We start from the raw sequence: 17,077 nt of genomic DNA, 5'->3' as shown, positions 1-17,077 counted from the left end.
GAATCCTCCCCTTCATTTATGATGTTCAGACTTGGTCTGGATCAGGGGTGGGCAAACTACGGCCCTAGGGCTGCATCCGGCCCTGCAGATGTTTTAATCCGGCCCCCAAGCTCCCACCGGGAAGTGGGGTCTGGGGCTTGCCCCGCTCCGACGCTACAGCCAGGGAGTGGGGTCAGGGGCTTGCCCTGCTCCGCACGGCTCCCGGAAGCAGCGGCATGTCCCCCCTCCAGCTCCTACAGGTAGGGGCAGCCAGGGGGTTCTGCACGCTGCCCCCGCAGTTCCCATTGGCCAGGAATTGTGGGGGGCGGCGACTGTGGACAGGGCAGCATGCAGAGCCATCTGGCCACGCCTCTGCAAAAGGAAATTTTTTTTTTCTCTTACTGAATTGGCCTCTCAGAGTTGGTAAGACAACTCCCACCTGTTCATGCTCTCTGTATGTGTGTGTGTATATATATATATATATCCTCAATATATGTTCCACTCTATATGCATCTGAAGAAGTGGGCTGTAGTCCATGAAAGCTTATGCTCTAATAAATTTGTTAGTCTCTAAGGTGCCACAAGTACTCCTGTTCTTTTTGCGGATACAGACTAACACGGCTGTTACTCTGAAACAGTAATGAAATACATTTTACTTTTTTACAATAACATGGTATCAGTTTATTGTTTGGAAGATAATTACACTAATAATTGGGCTGAATAGTATTTAATCACCATTGTTCTATTTAATCTCCTCAATGTCTTTTATGAGGCTCCCATTTATGACTGCCTAATTTATCAGAGACAGAGAAAGGCACTTACCCTACTAGAGTGCTCTAACAGTGCAACAATGTTGGCCTCTATCTGTGCCTTCCGTTCCAGTTCCTGGGTCTTCAACTCTTCAAAAGTCTCAAGAAAGTCTACGGATCAAAAAACAAGATAAGGGAGGCTGCTGTTTACATTAACATTTTGGGTTCTCCATTATGACTGTACTTACTCTGAATTCAACAGCAAATATAAAAATACCTCACTGTAGTTTTACAAAATTGTATCTTATAACACCTAAGATTTAAATATATTCAATTTAAATAAAATACTCCATCAAGTAATTTCATGCTTAATAAATGTTGGGGTCTGAGAAGCTTTGCAGTTTTATTTTTTTAATCTGTATTTTACTATTTACCATTTTGTTAAAATTTTAAAGATGGGAACAAGTGAGAAATAATCACATTTTTAAAATAAAATCAATTACAGCTTGCTTATTTAAGACATTTCTTTGCTGAGTTAAGTGGAAGAGATTTTCCCCCCAGTTTTCCAGTTCCATTTTTTTAGAATGATGCCATATCAATGCATGTTTTTGGCATTTTTGGTACTTATACAATTGTTCACTCAAGATATATGCTTCTGGCTAACAGTCTATAAGATTAAAGAGGAACAATGTAAGGATGACAACAGACGGGTGGAGACTGAGACAACACAAATAACTTTAGAGAGCCTCCATTTTACTTTTTACCATCCATCTAAAACTATTTCTGCAAAGCAAACTCATTAGCTTTATATTCAACATATTACAAGTCTAGCACTTAGACAATGCAGTGAAAGCTCACTAGAAAATCCTTAAGGAGAGGCAAAGAGAAAAGGCTTTTAATACTCTAAGTCTCCTCAATTGCCATTTAACTCCCCTACAGATATTTCAGAACACAGGAGCAAAATTCTTCCTTGCCCACTGCTTAGACCATGTTGTGCCCCTCCTCAAGCCCTGTCTGTGCCTCTCTTATGCCTTTCCCATCAAATTTAATTTAATACAGAGACTGAGTCGGTCAGATAGACAAAGGAAGCTTGAGGCAGAAGAGAGGAACAAAGAGGCATGCTTTTGTAGTAGAGGGAATCTTTTTCCACTGTGATCCAGCCAGGATTTGGAGCTAAAGGATAGTGACTGCAGGGGTCAGCTAGACAGCCTTCATGTTTTGAAGGAGAAGCCATAAATTGCAGGAGGGGAACCCTTGACACCCTAGAGGACTCTGAAAAAATCCCAAAGAATGCTCAAGAGAGGTGAGGAAACTGAGGCAGGGAATGATGTATAGCTGTTTGATTGATTTTTGTGCTGTCTAAAGTAAAGAGTAATTATTTTGGATCCCTTTGCAAAGCCTGTGTCCATTTGCTTGAACTATCACTGGTCCCTGAAGAGGTAAAACGTAGCCCAGAGTATCTGCAAGTTTGGAGCTCCAGGAAAGTGATAGCTGATAGTTTCATGGCCTAGGCAGCTGGACCGGGGGGGCCTCAACCATCAGAAGGGGGTGTTAGAAAGGGAATCTGAAACCTCCAAGTGTGCGGAGAAACCCAGAGACAGTGCCTGGACTCTGCTCAGACTCAGGAAAGCTTATAAGCATGTGTGTCCAGGCATGTTACATATCAGAGAAAAGAAGACTGAAGTATTACTTGCTAGATTTGGAGCCACAAATTTGTTTGCAAAGAAGATGTGTAAATGTCATTCAGGATATCAGACAGGAATCTCTTCTGCCCCACAAAATCCTCATAAATATTTTCTCTCCACAATTTTAGAAAGAGAGTTGAAACTTACAAAATATTGAGTTGGTTCAAAGCAGAGGGAATGGAAAAATGGGACTTATGAAATAAACTTACCTTTAGAAATAAACATTTTAAATGGGTTCCTAGAGGTCATTACAACACAAAGATGTATACAGTAAAGCTTTTCCGTACTAATTCTATAAAGGAACAAAATCCAAGGCATCAATGGATGTCCATATATGTATGATATAAATATTTTACAATATTTTGACTCAAGTTGTGGATTTAGAGAATTATTACCCAAAACCTAACAGTGATGCACAAGATGACCGCTTTTTCAACCTAACGGACAGTGCTTTCTCCTAAAAGTTAAAAAATCTATTCTACTCTTCCTGTGTACCACGGACCCTCACTCTTCTCATTCTAAACGCTCCCTAAACAATTTTTTCTTTTGGCAAAGTCTATATCAGGGGTCGGCAACCTTTCAGGAGTGGTGTGCCGAGTCTTCATTTATTCACTCTAATTTAGGGTTTCACGTGCCAGTAATACATTTTAACATTTTTAGAAGGTCTCTTTCTATAAGTCTATAATATATAACGAACCTATTGTTGTATGTAAAGTAAATAAGGTTTATAAAATGTTTAAGAAGCTTCATTTTAAATTAAATTAAAATGCAGAGCCCCTGGACCGGTGGCCAGGACCCAGGCAGTCTGAGTGCCACTGAAAATCAGCTCGCGTGCCGCCTTCGGCACTCGTGCCATACGTTGCCTACCCCTGGTCTATATATACTGATCTCACCAACAGTGCCTTCTTTCATGCAAACTGGTTTTCTACATAGCACATGTCTAAATCTGCTGGTAAGCTCTTGGAAGTTCCTGGTTTGGCTTTGTAAAGAGCCGTATATATTTATAATGCTCTATAAACATTCTAACAATAGGATACTTTTTAAAATATATTTTTGCCCTAAATGTTTTGCACCCTCACTCCACCTCTGCTGAGGCTTCTATGTCATGAGACCTCATTGGAAAGTCAGAAAGCTTTAGTAGTACTCATCTTAGAAAAATAAGTAAAAATGTACTAAAGTTGTAGTTTCAGATTCTCAGAGCAACTTCAAAGTTTTGCTCTTATTCAGAACACCAGTGGGCACTCCATGACATTTTTATTTAACTTTCATTTTAGCATATTTTTAAAAATTCTTTTTTATTCTAGCTTTTACCTCATAAAAACGTGTTCCTGAAATCTTAAACGCGAGATGATGAGCCAGGAAAAGTGCTCCAATCATCTGTAAATGTGCAGTATCAGTTACCTTGTGCTGAGGCATCTCTGAATCAGGTAACAGGGTCTTAAGACAAGTGGTCAGCAGGTCAACAGTTTTGGGGTTCAAATAAATTGTGCTTTGACAATCCAAAAAGCCTTGTGCTTTGGCAGTCCAGGAGTCTAATCTGTATTAAACAACTTACTGTCCATGCTTTCCTCTCTCTTCTTCAGCTCCTTGTATTTCAGATTTTTCTCCCCTACAAGAGACGTAACATTGATTTAACTCCAAAACATCAACTGCTCCGAACTCTACATTGTGTTTTTTATAGGTCTTTTTTTATTAACTCAGTCCTGTAGCAGGCGTAGGTAGGCAAAACTTCAATTATCTAAAACGTAAATTTGGCATACTTAAGCACAAAAGGATTGAACTGTATGTTATTTACATGTCTCACTATAATCATTGTCAATCAACAGCAAATTATACACATTTCAAAAAAAGGGAATCAGCATAACGATACGTCATCAGTGTAATTTTCAGGGTTTTTTTAAAATATACTTAGTGGGATAGAGGTCACGTGCCTCAGAATTTGACTGTGCCCCAAATATTTTTTTTAAATTGTATTAGTTGGCAGATTTTTTTAAAATTAAGGTCAAGTACATTTTAGAATATTAGTCTGTTTCACTTTCTAGTGTTGGAAAATCACATTTGTGCAATTGGGCCATGTCGACTGGCAAACTAAGTCATTCTGCAATTCTTTTTACGATTTGGGAAGTGATGCCAGTTTCTCTGGCTTTCAAGCAGTCAAGATTACTTTGTGATGTGCTTTCTGGATATTAATAAGGTAGCAATCTCAATTAAATAAGATAAAACAAAAAATCCCACATCATCTATATTGTCATGCATTACGATGGTCTTAAATAACGAACTCATGGTTCTGCTTCATCCCTAATTTGGATTTCAACTGCGTTAGTCACAGGGAAGAAAATGAATATCTAGTAGAAAGCATAATATATACATTTAGCTTTCTACAGTGTAGCAATTTACTGGTGGTGGTTGGGAAAGCTATGTTAGGACAAGATTAAGCTGAGAATTTGAATGCATAAGTTAGGAAATGTATCCTTCCTGACAAATTTGTGTACATTAATTAAACTGTATTTTTTTAAAATATTTTTAACACGCTCTAGACTATATAAATGTTTATTCAGAGCGTCAAATTCATTGTGTACACCTCTTATTTAAACCATTTGGATCAGATTGTAACTTTCACTGTTAACCTGTGCCGGGGTGCAAGAAAGCATGCCTTGCATTCACTACTCATATAGCAAGTAGCCACACGGGGGGAAAAGCAGCTTTTACGGGGCTGACTTCTCTTGCTCAAGTAGGCTGAGTAAACAAGCAATTAGTGGGGAGCTTTGGCTCCACACTCAATGTGCCAGCCACAATAGCTGTGCTGGCAATAATTCAAATAAATAATAATAATAACAGCAGAGTTTAGGGCTGGTGCAGATTACTCACCCTGCTGGAGGAAGGGGAAATTGGAGATCAGATTGTGATTCTGAATCACAGTCTAGTTACTAGTCTGCTCTTAAAGTAGTTCAGCTATGCGCTTCCCTTCATTCAGGGCTTGTGGCAAGCCATAATTTAGTCTAACGTGAACAGGGTTTAGGTACCACAATTCACTTCAGCATGGGAACAAAATGAAAAAAAAAAGTGTTTAAAATAATGCTAAGGTAAGACCGTTAGAATGTTTTTAACAGTGACAGTATCAGTACATATACCATGATGGCCTTATCTCAAGCCACCTTTGTACCTAAATACTGGGTTACAAGAAGTCTTCAATTAAGGAGTCTCAGAACGGGGGCAGACTCTTACTATGTATGCTGCAAAATTTCAAGAAGATGGGGCAAGTTCATCATGTTGTGGCAGCCTTAACTTAATAAGTGCCTGGTTTGAAATTCAGTCTTATCACTAATTTCAACATATGTCGGAGCATTTAAAAAGCACAGAAGGAAAGGAAAAGCTGGATATAGATTTAACTGAGCAAGCACATTTCCCCCCAAGTCTTTTACATCTACATCCTCTCTGCTTTCCTTTTTATCTAGTGCATATAAACAATACGCATAACCAGTGGCCTCTGAGGGACAGTGATTTTGCTTGAGTTTCCTTGCAGCTGTGGCCTTGTTTCTTGCTGACTCTCCCTTTCATGATACGGGGTAAATTAGCAACATGAAGTCCATTCCACTTGCAAGAAGACTGTGCATCACTCTACATGGTTAGCATGCTAAGGCTCACTGTAAGAAATCTAAAAGAGTTTAAAGAATTATAGCACTAGTTTTAAAATGTCCATAGTATATAAATAAGTTTAGCTCAAAAGTTTGAATTATTTTACCAATAACATACTTTAAACTTCAGTTGCAGACTACATTCCAGAAGTCTGATTTATTAGGAGCTTGTGACTGGTCACTTAAATGTCACTGCCAACTTACAAGTCACATATTGTAAGTGGACTTTTTTTTTTTTTTTAAACCTATATTATTTTAGATGATTAAAAGTAAAAATTTTAAAAATCCTAATTACTTGCTTTTCCGCTTGGACAATAAAAATCAATGAAGTCAGTTTTACTTTTGTTTATAACAGTCACTTTTACTTTCATGTTTTTAGCTGTGAAATATTTGGATTTCAAATGCTGCAAAGGAATTTTTAGATGTATAAAATCAACTGTTTTCACTTGACATTTTCATTTTATGAAATGTTGCTATTGAACTGAGGCGTTATAAAAAGCTTATTTATATAAAATTTAAATTTGGGGCCAAATATAAGTTAACATAGTCCCAGTTGCACTGATAGTTTGTGTACTGAGCGCCAATAACAGAAGTACATTGAAAAAATTACATCCTAACCATTAATAATATTATTGGCTCTAATTTCTTCCTATTGTGTTTGAATCAGTTTGCCAAGTGCTCTAATTCACTACTGAGCAATTCTCCCATAAACTTGACCACCTCTGGACAGCACTGCTTTACTTTTCAAATCCATTGTAGGTCCCACTAAAAACCTCTAATCAGAGGCTTTTGCAAGAAGCACCTTGGCTCTCGACATTCACACAAGAAATGGGCAGAAGAAGTCAGCAGCAGTCCAGAGCACAATGAGAGAGAATGACTATTTCAGCTACTGTTTTGGAAATTTCTTTTTGTGCTATCCAGCTGCTGTTCCTGTTAACAATAATTAGAAAGTTGGCACTGATTCACCAAAGAATTTAAGCACATGCGTAAATTCATGTGTATTCAGCAAAGCACATATGCATGTGCTTAACTTCAAGTGCTATAAGCCTCTAGTCTACCTTGTAAAAGTGTGGGTGACAAAAGTTTCAAATGAGTACAACTTACGGTCAAGGACCAGGTTAAGCACAGTTTGTGAGGACAAGTTATGTAATCATTACTTTCCCAGTCAAAAATACAGTAGTCATGCAGTGATGTTTTAAACAGATAAAAAGCTGATGAAGGAAAAATATGGTAAATAAATTTCATGGGGCAGATTCTCAGCTGGTGTAAACTGTTGTCTGTCCATGGAGCTATGACAATTTAGACCAGGTGGGCTCTGTCCCCACAGTGCACCAACAAGGTCAGTGCCCAATACATTCCTGATTCAATATAGATTGTAGGAAACATTATTGGCTATCAGATAAATATACAAGGTAGTCTCATTCAGCATGTAATACTTATCTTCTACTGACCATTCCAGGTATCAGGGTGTCAGCAGTTCTACTAAATGTACTTCATACACTTCTTTTAAACAAAGGTCTTTAGAAAACAAATGATGGCAGCAGAGCAAGTGCAATGGAGGACCAGCAACTAAAGGACTGGTTGCTATGCAGTTGTTGCTAAACTATAAACTAAGAAGCAATTCACCCCTTACCTTCTATACTCATCCAAGGATACAAAGATAACAGTGTTGGAAACCAAATGAAAAGAAAAATAAAAGCAAAATAGTAAAGCTCTTACTGCTATCTGGAAAAGGGAAATTAATAATAAATAAATGTTTTCAATAACAAGCTATTTCTCTGGGAAACAATGAAAATGCTACATTTCAGTAATAGGAAATGAAATGTCATACAAGAGATCGAAAAGAGAAACAACAAGTATTATGCAATTGTTTAAGCTAAGCTCAATCACAGTATAATTATTGTCGTTTCGAAGAAACTAGAGGTCAGATTGTGTGCTGAGCCTCCTCTCAAGAGGAAAAAATACTCAGGAGAGTTAAAAATATTATATTTATTTACACACACATTTTAATTTAAAGGTCTCATAGGAAACAAAATAACTTCTGTTACAGAGACTCCTGCAGCAGCATCGTAATAATGCAGCTCCCAGTCAAAGTAAGAGCCACCAGAATTAGAACAAGGCTTTCCCTGGGCGGAGTTTCCAGGGTGAACAGAATTGGGCATCTGCCTAAACTAAGCTTCCCCAGCTGGACTAAGCTACACAAGCCTTGATTAGACTCCTAGGCTAAACTGAATCTCTCAGAATTGGAACAGACCTCTGCCCAAGCCAGGCTCTCAAGCCAATTTCAGTCCTACACTAAGTCTTCCAACGCCGGAGTACGACTCGTTCTAAATCAGGCTAGAAAGACCTTTTTTAAACTGGGGTGAGCTTAGTAACTCATTAAGCCCACTAGCACTAAGCTCCAGTCAATAAGCAATCACTCAGAGATGGACCACTGTTAGCTCAAAGTCAAACTGCCTCCAGTTGCTATGGAACAGGGAATGAGCTACTGTGTAGACTGTCAGGGACAGAAAATGTATGATCTGACATACTTGATCAAAGCATTGGTCAATCAAGTTGTTATTCTGCTACTTGGCCGGGGCTAAAACATCTGACGCTTCAAAGGAAGAATTCAGCTCCATTTTCATGTTTCACATTACACATTGTTCATTACAAGCAATAAACATTCCAAAATCCAAATTAACTGACAATATTTCAGAGATCAAAGACAACAAAAAAATACAGTATTTTGTTTTTCTGGTGATATACTACTTTTACAGTGGTGCCAGTAATAAAGGCTTGTTTTTTCCTCAAGAAGCCATGCAGATATGATTGGGGCAACACAGAAGAAACAGACAGGTACACTAAGTGCTATTTTGATACAGTTATTTTACTGACCAGAACCACACTTCCGGCCTCAAGCCAATTTAAGGAACTCACCATTTTGGATATCTACAAACTGGAGTTTGTGCCCTTCCAGATCAGGCTACGCAAATGCAGATGCAAATCAGAGTTTTAGGGCACCCCAAATTGCAAACCACATGCAAACTTAAAGACAACTTTTGTAAATTTGGCTCTTTAGATTCTATTTTGAATTTGGTGCTATTACCTTGATGCTCCTCCAGATCCATGTCAAGTCGTCGAATGACATCATTAAAATGGTTGATTTTTTCTTTTATTTCTGTCAGCCTAATAATAAATAATAAAATTTGTAGCTAAAACTGTGCTATTAAATGGTTAGCTTTTAAGAGGCACTATGAAGGATCAGAATACAAATAGTAAACAGACTGTATTGGTCATTGTCATTATAACAAGCATTTGTATGGCACCCCTCACCATGGTCTCTCAATGTACTAAACACATTGTTTCCGCCTCATTTTGGACTAAAAACCTTTTGTCTTTGTGAAACAAACAGAATCACTACAATTATTCAGTTCTTATTCAGTTTGTGTTACTATATGGGTCCCTCTGTTGGTTGTTACACAGCTTTACAGAGAGACAACAAATGGCATAACGCAGCAGGAAATAGTGATTTTTATTTAAATAAAATTCTCTGTATAACTATTAATTAAGAAATGTAAAACACTGTAGACTATAATCAAATGGATTAAATAATTACATTACATTCAGAAATTCTTCTGTAAATCTTCAGCTATAATTCTTTATCAATTATAATTTTTCTTAGTTACCAAGAATTCTGTTTAAGCAACTTACTAGCCAATCAAATGTTGGTTACCCGGTTTAAAAAGAAATCCACAAAATGCCTGTGACTGTGAATATTTAAATAAAATTGTACACCATAGTTTCTAGGAGATTTAAAGAAAAAAAGGTTATTAACCTCTCATAACTGTTGTTCTTTGAGATGTGTTGCACATGTCCTTTCCACTCTTGGTGTGTGCGTACCCCACGCAGAGTCGCCAGAAACTTGTTCCCTCAGTGGTACCTGCCGGAATGGCTTGAGCACCCTCTGCTGATGGGCCCAGCTGACCTTGAGCCCCTCAGTTCCTTCCTTCCAGAAACTCCAATGCAGAGTGGTAGAAGGGTGGATCGTGGAAAGGACACGTGCAACACATCTTGAAGAACAATAGCTATGAAAAGTTAGTAACCATTTTTTCTTCTTCAAGTGACTGCACATGTGCATTCTGCTCTTGGTGATTCCCAAGCAGTTAAATAGGAAGACGGATCAGAGTTTATATATGCACAGACAATACAAAGCGACCAAATCTGGCATCATCTTTTGAATACTGAGTGATGGTAGAGAAGGGGAGAAGAAAGTGTGTACCAATGACCAGATTGGTGCTATGCAAATGTCCAGGATAGGCATCTGCAACAGGAATGCTGTTGAGGATATTTGCAATCTTGTAGAGTGGGCAGTCAGCTTGTCTGGAGGAGAGATGCCTGCCAGATCATAACATGTGCAGATACAAGAAGTTATGCAAGATGAAATTCTCTGAGCGGAGATCGAAAGACCTTTCATTCTGTCCGCTATGGCCACGAACAGTTAGGTGGATTGCCAGAATGGTTTGGTCCTATGTAGAATGCCAGTGCTTGTCTAATGTGTGTAGCCATTGCTCATCCCTATTTGCATGTGGTTCGCAGTAAAATGCAGGCAAATAAATTGACTGATATGAAAATTTGAAACTACGTTAGACAAAAACCTTAGATGAAGGCGTAAGTACACCTTATCTTTAAAGAAGACTGTGTATGGTGGTTTGGATGTGAGGGTGCGTAGTTTGGAGACCCCTCTGGCAGAAGTGATAGCAATTCGGAAGATCACCTTTCAGGAAAGGTGTATTCCAAGTAGTATAAGCAGCACATATAACCTCTAGGAAGAGGCTCAATGGCGGTCTCATGAATTTAGCCAAAACTAAGTTCACTTCCCAAGGGGAAATTGGCTCCCTTAGTTGAGAGTACAATCTTTCCAAGCCTTTAAGGAATCTAATTGTCATGTCATTAGAAAAAACAGAACAGTTATCCATGTGAGGGTGGAACGCTGATACTGCTGCCAGGTGAACAGAGGAAATTGCTAAGCCTTGCTGTTTCAGGTGCAGGAGATAGGCAAGTATTGGATGGATGGATGAATGAATCAGTGAAACTCTGGTTTGACAAGCCCAGATAGAGAAACATCCATTTTGACAGACAAGTGGCTCTGGTGGAGAGCTTTCTGCTACCTGGAGAACTGCTCTTTGGGATTTAACCATGGAGCTTTCAGGCTTCACGGGTTTGGGAGAAGCAGCCAACTGGGTGTAACGGGAGTGAGATTGGAGTTGCCGCTGAAAGGTCCAGTAGAGTGGAGAACCAGGGTTGGTGGGGCCATGCTGGGACTATTAATATAACCCAGGTGTGACTCTGCTTGCTCTTTAGTGGCACTCTGCGTAGAAGTGGGACTGGGGGAAAAGCATAAGAAAGCTTTCCTATCCAGGGTAGCAGGAAGGGGTCTGTGATGGAACCTGGACTGTGGCTTTGTAGAGTGCAGAATTGGTGACATTTTCTGTTGTTTGCAAATAGGTCTATTTGGGGAGTCCCCTACTACTGGAAAATGCCTCTGGCTACGTCGAGTGAAGAGACCATTCATGGTGACTGGAGAAAGACTTGCTCAGGAGATCTTTTAGCTTATTCTACACCCCTGGAAGACAGGTGGCCTTGAAGTTGATTGGATGGGCTATGCAAAATATCCATAGGTGAACTGCTTCCTGACATAGGAGGGACAAATGAGCACCTCCCTATCTGTTCAGGTAAAACATTGCTGCAATGTTGTCCGGAAGGACAAGCAGGTTTCTTCCCCTGATATGAGGTAGGAAAGCCTGACAGGCAAGACGAATTGCCCTGATCTCGCTGACATTTATATGAAGAGCGAGCTCTGTCAAGGACCAAAGACCCTGAGTTCAGAGCTCCAGGTGAGCTCCCCATCCTAGAGCCATCCTAAATCCTGAGACCAGAGTCATTGATAGTTGAGGGCGCAGGAAGCACCCACGCAAATGTTGATAGGAGTCAACCGCCAATTCAACAAAATTAGAACCTGTGAAGGTACCATGAGCACAGTGTCCAAATGCAGATGGTTTGGCAAGTACACTGGGGCCAGCCATGTTTGAAGGGATTTGAAGTGCAGCCTGGCATGTTGTACTACATATGTGCATCAGGCCATGTGCTCTAGGAGTCTCATATAGTTTTGGACTGTTGTGATTGGATGAATCTTGAGTTCTGTCACAAGAGATCAAATAGATTGGATTCTCGACTCTGGGAGGACAGCTCTGGCCTGGGTAGAGTCCAACAAAGCCCCCATAAACTCTATCCTCTGCAATGGGCAAAGGATAGATTCGTCTGCATTGATCAGTAGTCCTAAGGCCTTGAAGGCTGACTGAATAAGATGAACGCTGGATATAACCAGCTGTACAAGTAGGCTGTTATGCTCCGGTATGCCATACTAGCAAGCTATTTATAGCTGGTACAGCGTACCGGAAAGACACAGAAGCAGGAGGGCTGGGGGTTCTGCTCCTTTCCTAGGGTGACCAGATAGCAAGTGTGAAAAATTGGGACAGGTGGTGGGGGGTAATAGGCCTCTATATAAGAAAAAGCCCCAAATATCGGGACTGTCCCTATAAAATCAGGACATCTGGTCACCCTATCCTTTCCCCACTGGGAGAGGCAGCGGGGAAAGGAGCAGACTGCTGACAGCTCCACCGGCAGCTGTACCACCCCTAACCCTGCCCCCCAGCCCAGTCTCCAGCAGGGCTGTTGCTGTAGTACAAGGAAGGATGGAGACACAGCTCCATGCCTGGAAGCGCGGGGGGGGGGGGGTTGGGAGTTCTGCTCCTTTCCTTGCTGGGAGACGCAGCAGCAGGGAAAGAAGCAGAATGCCGGCAGCTCCTCTGGTGGCTGTACCGCCGGCCCCCAGCCTTGCCCCTGCCAGCCCTGTCTCCGGCGCATCAGGAGGAGGATAGAGCTGCCCGCCCCCCCTGCCCCGGGAAACATGGGATAGATGTGGGGAGGGGACGCGGAGAGCGTGGGGACCCCAGGGGTGGTGAGGATTCACATTGAGGGTCACATGGAGGGTCACGTGCCCCCCTTAGCTAGTGGGGCCCCCCCAACACTGGTAAGACATGGATTTTACTTGCACCACTGGATATCACCTAAGCTTGGGACTGGCCCTTGATTAGCCAGTCATCCAGGTAAGGGTAGACCTGCACTCCTAAGCTTCTGAGGATCGCTGCTACCACAGCCAGACACCCAAGTAGCTGCAGATAGCACCATGAACTGATAATATGAGTACTCCACTACGAGTCTGAGAAACTTTCTGTGCCCTTGGTATATCGACACATGAAAATAGGCATCTCTTAAATCGTGGGTAGCATATCAGTCTCTTGGATCCAGAGAGGGAATTATAGATGCCAGGGTGACCATGCAAAACGTAATCTTCTTGAGATAGTTATTGAGCTGATGCAGGCCTAAAATAGACCTGAGATTTCCCCTGGCTTTCAGGATTAGAAAATAATGGGAGTAGAAATCTTTCCTTCTTAAATTCTGTGGAACTTCCTTTATGGCTCCTACCTGAAGAAGAAATTGAACCTCCTGGACCAGAAGTTCTTTGTGAGAGGGGTCCCTGCAGAGGGATGGAGAGTGAAGGTGGGAAGGAAATACATTGGAAGGTATATCCCACCTCTACAGTGCTCAGCACCCACAGGTCATAGTGCTATGAGACCAAGAGCTGATGAAATGGGCAATGCAGTTTGCAAACAAATGAAAAATTGTGTCTGGCATCCTGGGAACTGGTACGATGTCTTCGAGCTTCCCATCAAAATGCCTGCTTACAACTCCCTGGATGTCTAGCTGGGACAGGCACTGAAGCAGAGGTAGAAAGAGGAGGTGGTCTATACCTATAGCCTCTAGTCTTCAGTCTCTGCAGGTCCTGTTGGACAGCTGAAGCAGAATATTGGAGGGGCTGCTGAGGCATGAAGTGCTTCATGAAAAGGGCTAGGGTGTACAACCCCAGGGGCTTTAATGTTGCCCTCAAGTCTTTTAACCCACGGGCTTAGTATGTCTGCTCCTAAAAGAGCAAGGATCCTTCAAAGGGAAGTTCCTGCACAATCTGTTAGACCTCCTGTGGGAGCCCAGAGGACTGCTATCAGGAGCTCCTATGCACGTTTGCGGCTGCCAGGGACCTCCTGACCTTGTTGGTGCCAGTATCGCCGACACTGCAAGAGTCAATGTTGTTGGTGCCAGCAGACATGGTGTCATCTTCTGTGGTACCAAAGCAGAGAAGCCTACAAGTCAGTGGTCCTGACTTCTTGTTCAGCCAATCGCTAAGACAGACAAGTGTGTCTACATTTGCAGGCGATAATGCTGCCCAGTGCCTATTAATCGCGATTATTTTTTTTAATCTCTTGACAGCCCTACTTTAAACAGTTTACCTACTGCATAAATATGGATTAGACAATATTTAACTTGTGTTGTAGGGCTTAATTGTATCAATAAATATTTGTATTCAAACAAGTTATGATATCAGTTTTAAATTATGGAAGCAAGCATATAAATTATTTTTTTAGTCTCATGGACATTTGATTTATATAGCACATATCAACACAGCAGCAAGCCAGTCAAATGTCTTAAACTTTGGGAAAACTTTTTAAAAATAATTTTAAACAATTTTTAAACGGTCTCCAGGTTGAGATTGCTAGCTAAATTTAAACTCAGACTTTTTTAAAAAACAGCTGAGTTTCTAAAGTAAACATCAAGAGATCCTCAAATACAGTAGTTTTAGTGAATATAAGCATAATACGTATAGAATGCTTTAGTAACTTAATTTAATTAAATTTTACTGTAGATTATTAATAATAACAGCTACAAGCAACACTTATCTATTAGTTTATAAATATTAACTAATTCTCACAGCAGGATAACAAACAGGATAAATGACTTGCTCAACTTCACAGAGGAAGTTTGTATGAGAACAAAAAGTAACGCTTGGCTCCTAATCCTGTGCTCAGACACTTCTCTTATAATGTGTGGACCCACTGGCAGGAGCGGGGCTTATAAGAGCAATATAACATAAGTACTCACTGTCTTTCCATACTTGCTATTTCCTGATTATCTTCTTTAACCTATAAAAAATGAACAAGAAATGTTTCAATATGGGGAATAAATTCAAAGACAAAAAAGAGAGAGACAATTTAAAAGATGCACAAACCCAAATGATTAACTCAGTTATGTTAGGAATGAAGGCTCAGCCTGCCAAAGATCTGCTTGGAAATCATTTTTCTACAATGGTTGCTTTGCTGAATAAAAGATGCAATATTATCATTTAGTGGTGTCATCATTTCAGCTACCTCCCCGTGCTTCTCTTCTTTCCCAATACCTATTTTAAACTTTAATGCTCTGCAACACTTACTCACATGAATACTTCTTACGCATGCAAACAGCTTCATTTAAATTAATCAGACTACTTATGTTTAGTAGGAATTACTCACACCAGAAAAGGTTGCAAGACCGGGTCCTTAATGAATAAAACAGCTCATCTTTCCCAAACTTTTTAGTCTTGAGTTAGAAAGATGTTAAAGAAAATGAATCTAATTTTCCCACCCGAGTGCTCTCTTTCCATCCTGAAAACCTGGTGTGAAAGTGACTGGAACAGGAGCTGCCTCTGACAGTTTTACATTAGCTGAGAGCTCCACCCCACCAGATAATTCTTAATCCAGGTTCCAGCCCCTTTGTGTTGCTCAAAGAGCAAAAAGGGCCAGAATCATGGCAGAGAATTCAGCCCAGTATTTTAACATTTTCATTCTTTAAAAAACACTGAATTAAAAAAGCCTTGTAAACAAAAGATGTAATAATCATTTTGTTTTCCTGCCTGTTTCAGTAATCTCTCTCTTTCTTCCTGTGGAGATCCCATACTCCTGTCCTCAGCAATCATTTGATCCCGATGTTCCTCGAGCCCATGAAGTTTTTCATACAGCTGCACTGCCTCTTGTTTTACCTGGGAATGTGCTATTTCCTGAATATAACAAACAAACACACACTTACTGGTTAGACACATTTCTAGTAGGTAAGAAATTGTTGCAGTGCTTGTATTTTTATTTAGCAAAGTTCACATATTTAATAAAACAAGTTTATTTGGCAACTGTACAGTGAAGTCTGTACAAAGGACCACCCATATAATCTGGCTGTCTAGGATCTTGTCCTTAAGCACAGTTTCTGAGCATCTCAGTGCTATCTGGGTGCTTTATTAGGCTATGTCTTGCTATGAAGGTCTACCCTAATGGAGCTCCAAATTTACCAAGTACATTTCTGCTCCTTCTTTGCTGGAAGATAATCTCTGTTAAGGAACTTTTATGGGGGAAGGGGCAGAAAGGCCTTGCATGGCCAAGACATTTTCACTATGATATCAAGGCACATGCACACATCAAAAGATCTAATATTTGAAGGGGTTGTCAAAATATCTATGCCACTGACCTGTGAAAGTAAGAGAAGAGGAAATTACTTCACTGTAACTGTTGTTTTCTGAGGATATACACTACATCTTTTCCACACTTTTGGGCGCATGTTCCTCTGTGAGACCATTGCAGGCAATCTTCAACTTCAGTGGATTAAACCTATTGATTTGTATGTGTGTAGCACAACCCCTGCTATGGAATTTAGGCCAGTTCTTTCAAAGTGGGAGATGAAGTCACTCACGCACATATTAAAGAAGACTGAGTCGTACGGAGAAATTGCAAACCTCTCAACTGTCCGGGGAGAAGAGTTTGTGAGTGATCTGATGTATATATTCAGAGAAAAATTAAAAGTAATTCTCTGATTTCTAATGTCACAAAAGAATACATCTGACACTGTTAAGGGTAACCGAAAAATAGAGTTTAGAAAGGAAACGTCACCATAGCTATATGAGTTTGCTATCCTGAATGCTAGAGTGGTAAAATATGTTCTATTTTCTTTCTGAGGAGCAAATCCAAGGCAGTGGAAAACATGGAGGAAAGCCACAGGCCTACTACACACTTAAGTGACAGCACAGTGTATATTCACCATGGGCAAAATTTAGCTCAGGCTAGGGAGTACAAGCA

General features: G+C 40.4%; 1 protein-coding gene across 5 annotated transcripts in view; it reads right to left on the bottom strand.

Moving 5' to 3' along the window:
- The window catches only part of IFT74 (intraflagellar transport 74), a 61,565-nt gene that overhangs the window by 15,140 nt on the left and 29,348 nt on the right, over positions 1 to 17,077 (bottom strand). For all 5 annotated transcript variants that reach the window (XM_065549667.1, XM_005294747.5, XM_065549666.1 and 2 more), the window contains 5 exons: positions 15,871 to 16,014; positions 15,084 to 15,124; positions 9,136 to 9,215; positions 3,968 to 4,021; positions 801 to 898 (listed from right to left, as the gene is read on the bottom strand). In XM_065549667.1, coding sequence (XP_065405739.1) covers positions 801 to 898; positions 3,968 to 4,021; positions 9,136 to 9,215; positions 15,084 to 15,124; positions 15,871 to 16,014 — 417 coding nt within the window. The remainder of the gene's footprint in view (positions 1 to 800; positions 899 to 3,967; positions 4,022 to 9,135; positions 9,216 to 15,083; positions 15,125 to 15,870; positions 16,015 to 17,077) is intronic.

The sequence above is a fragment of the Chrysemys picta genome, chromosome 6 (assembly GCF_011386835.1).
Source record: "Chrysemys picta bellii isolate R12L10 chromosome 6, ASM1138683v2, whole genome shotgun sequence".
Taxonomy (NCBI): domain Eukaryota; kingdom Metazoa; phylum Chordata; order Testudines; family Emydidae; genus Chrysemys; species Chrysemys picta.
Note: the sequence above shows the minus strand (reverse complement) of the source record. Positions and strands in the feature narration are given on the sequence as shown.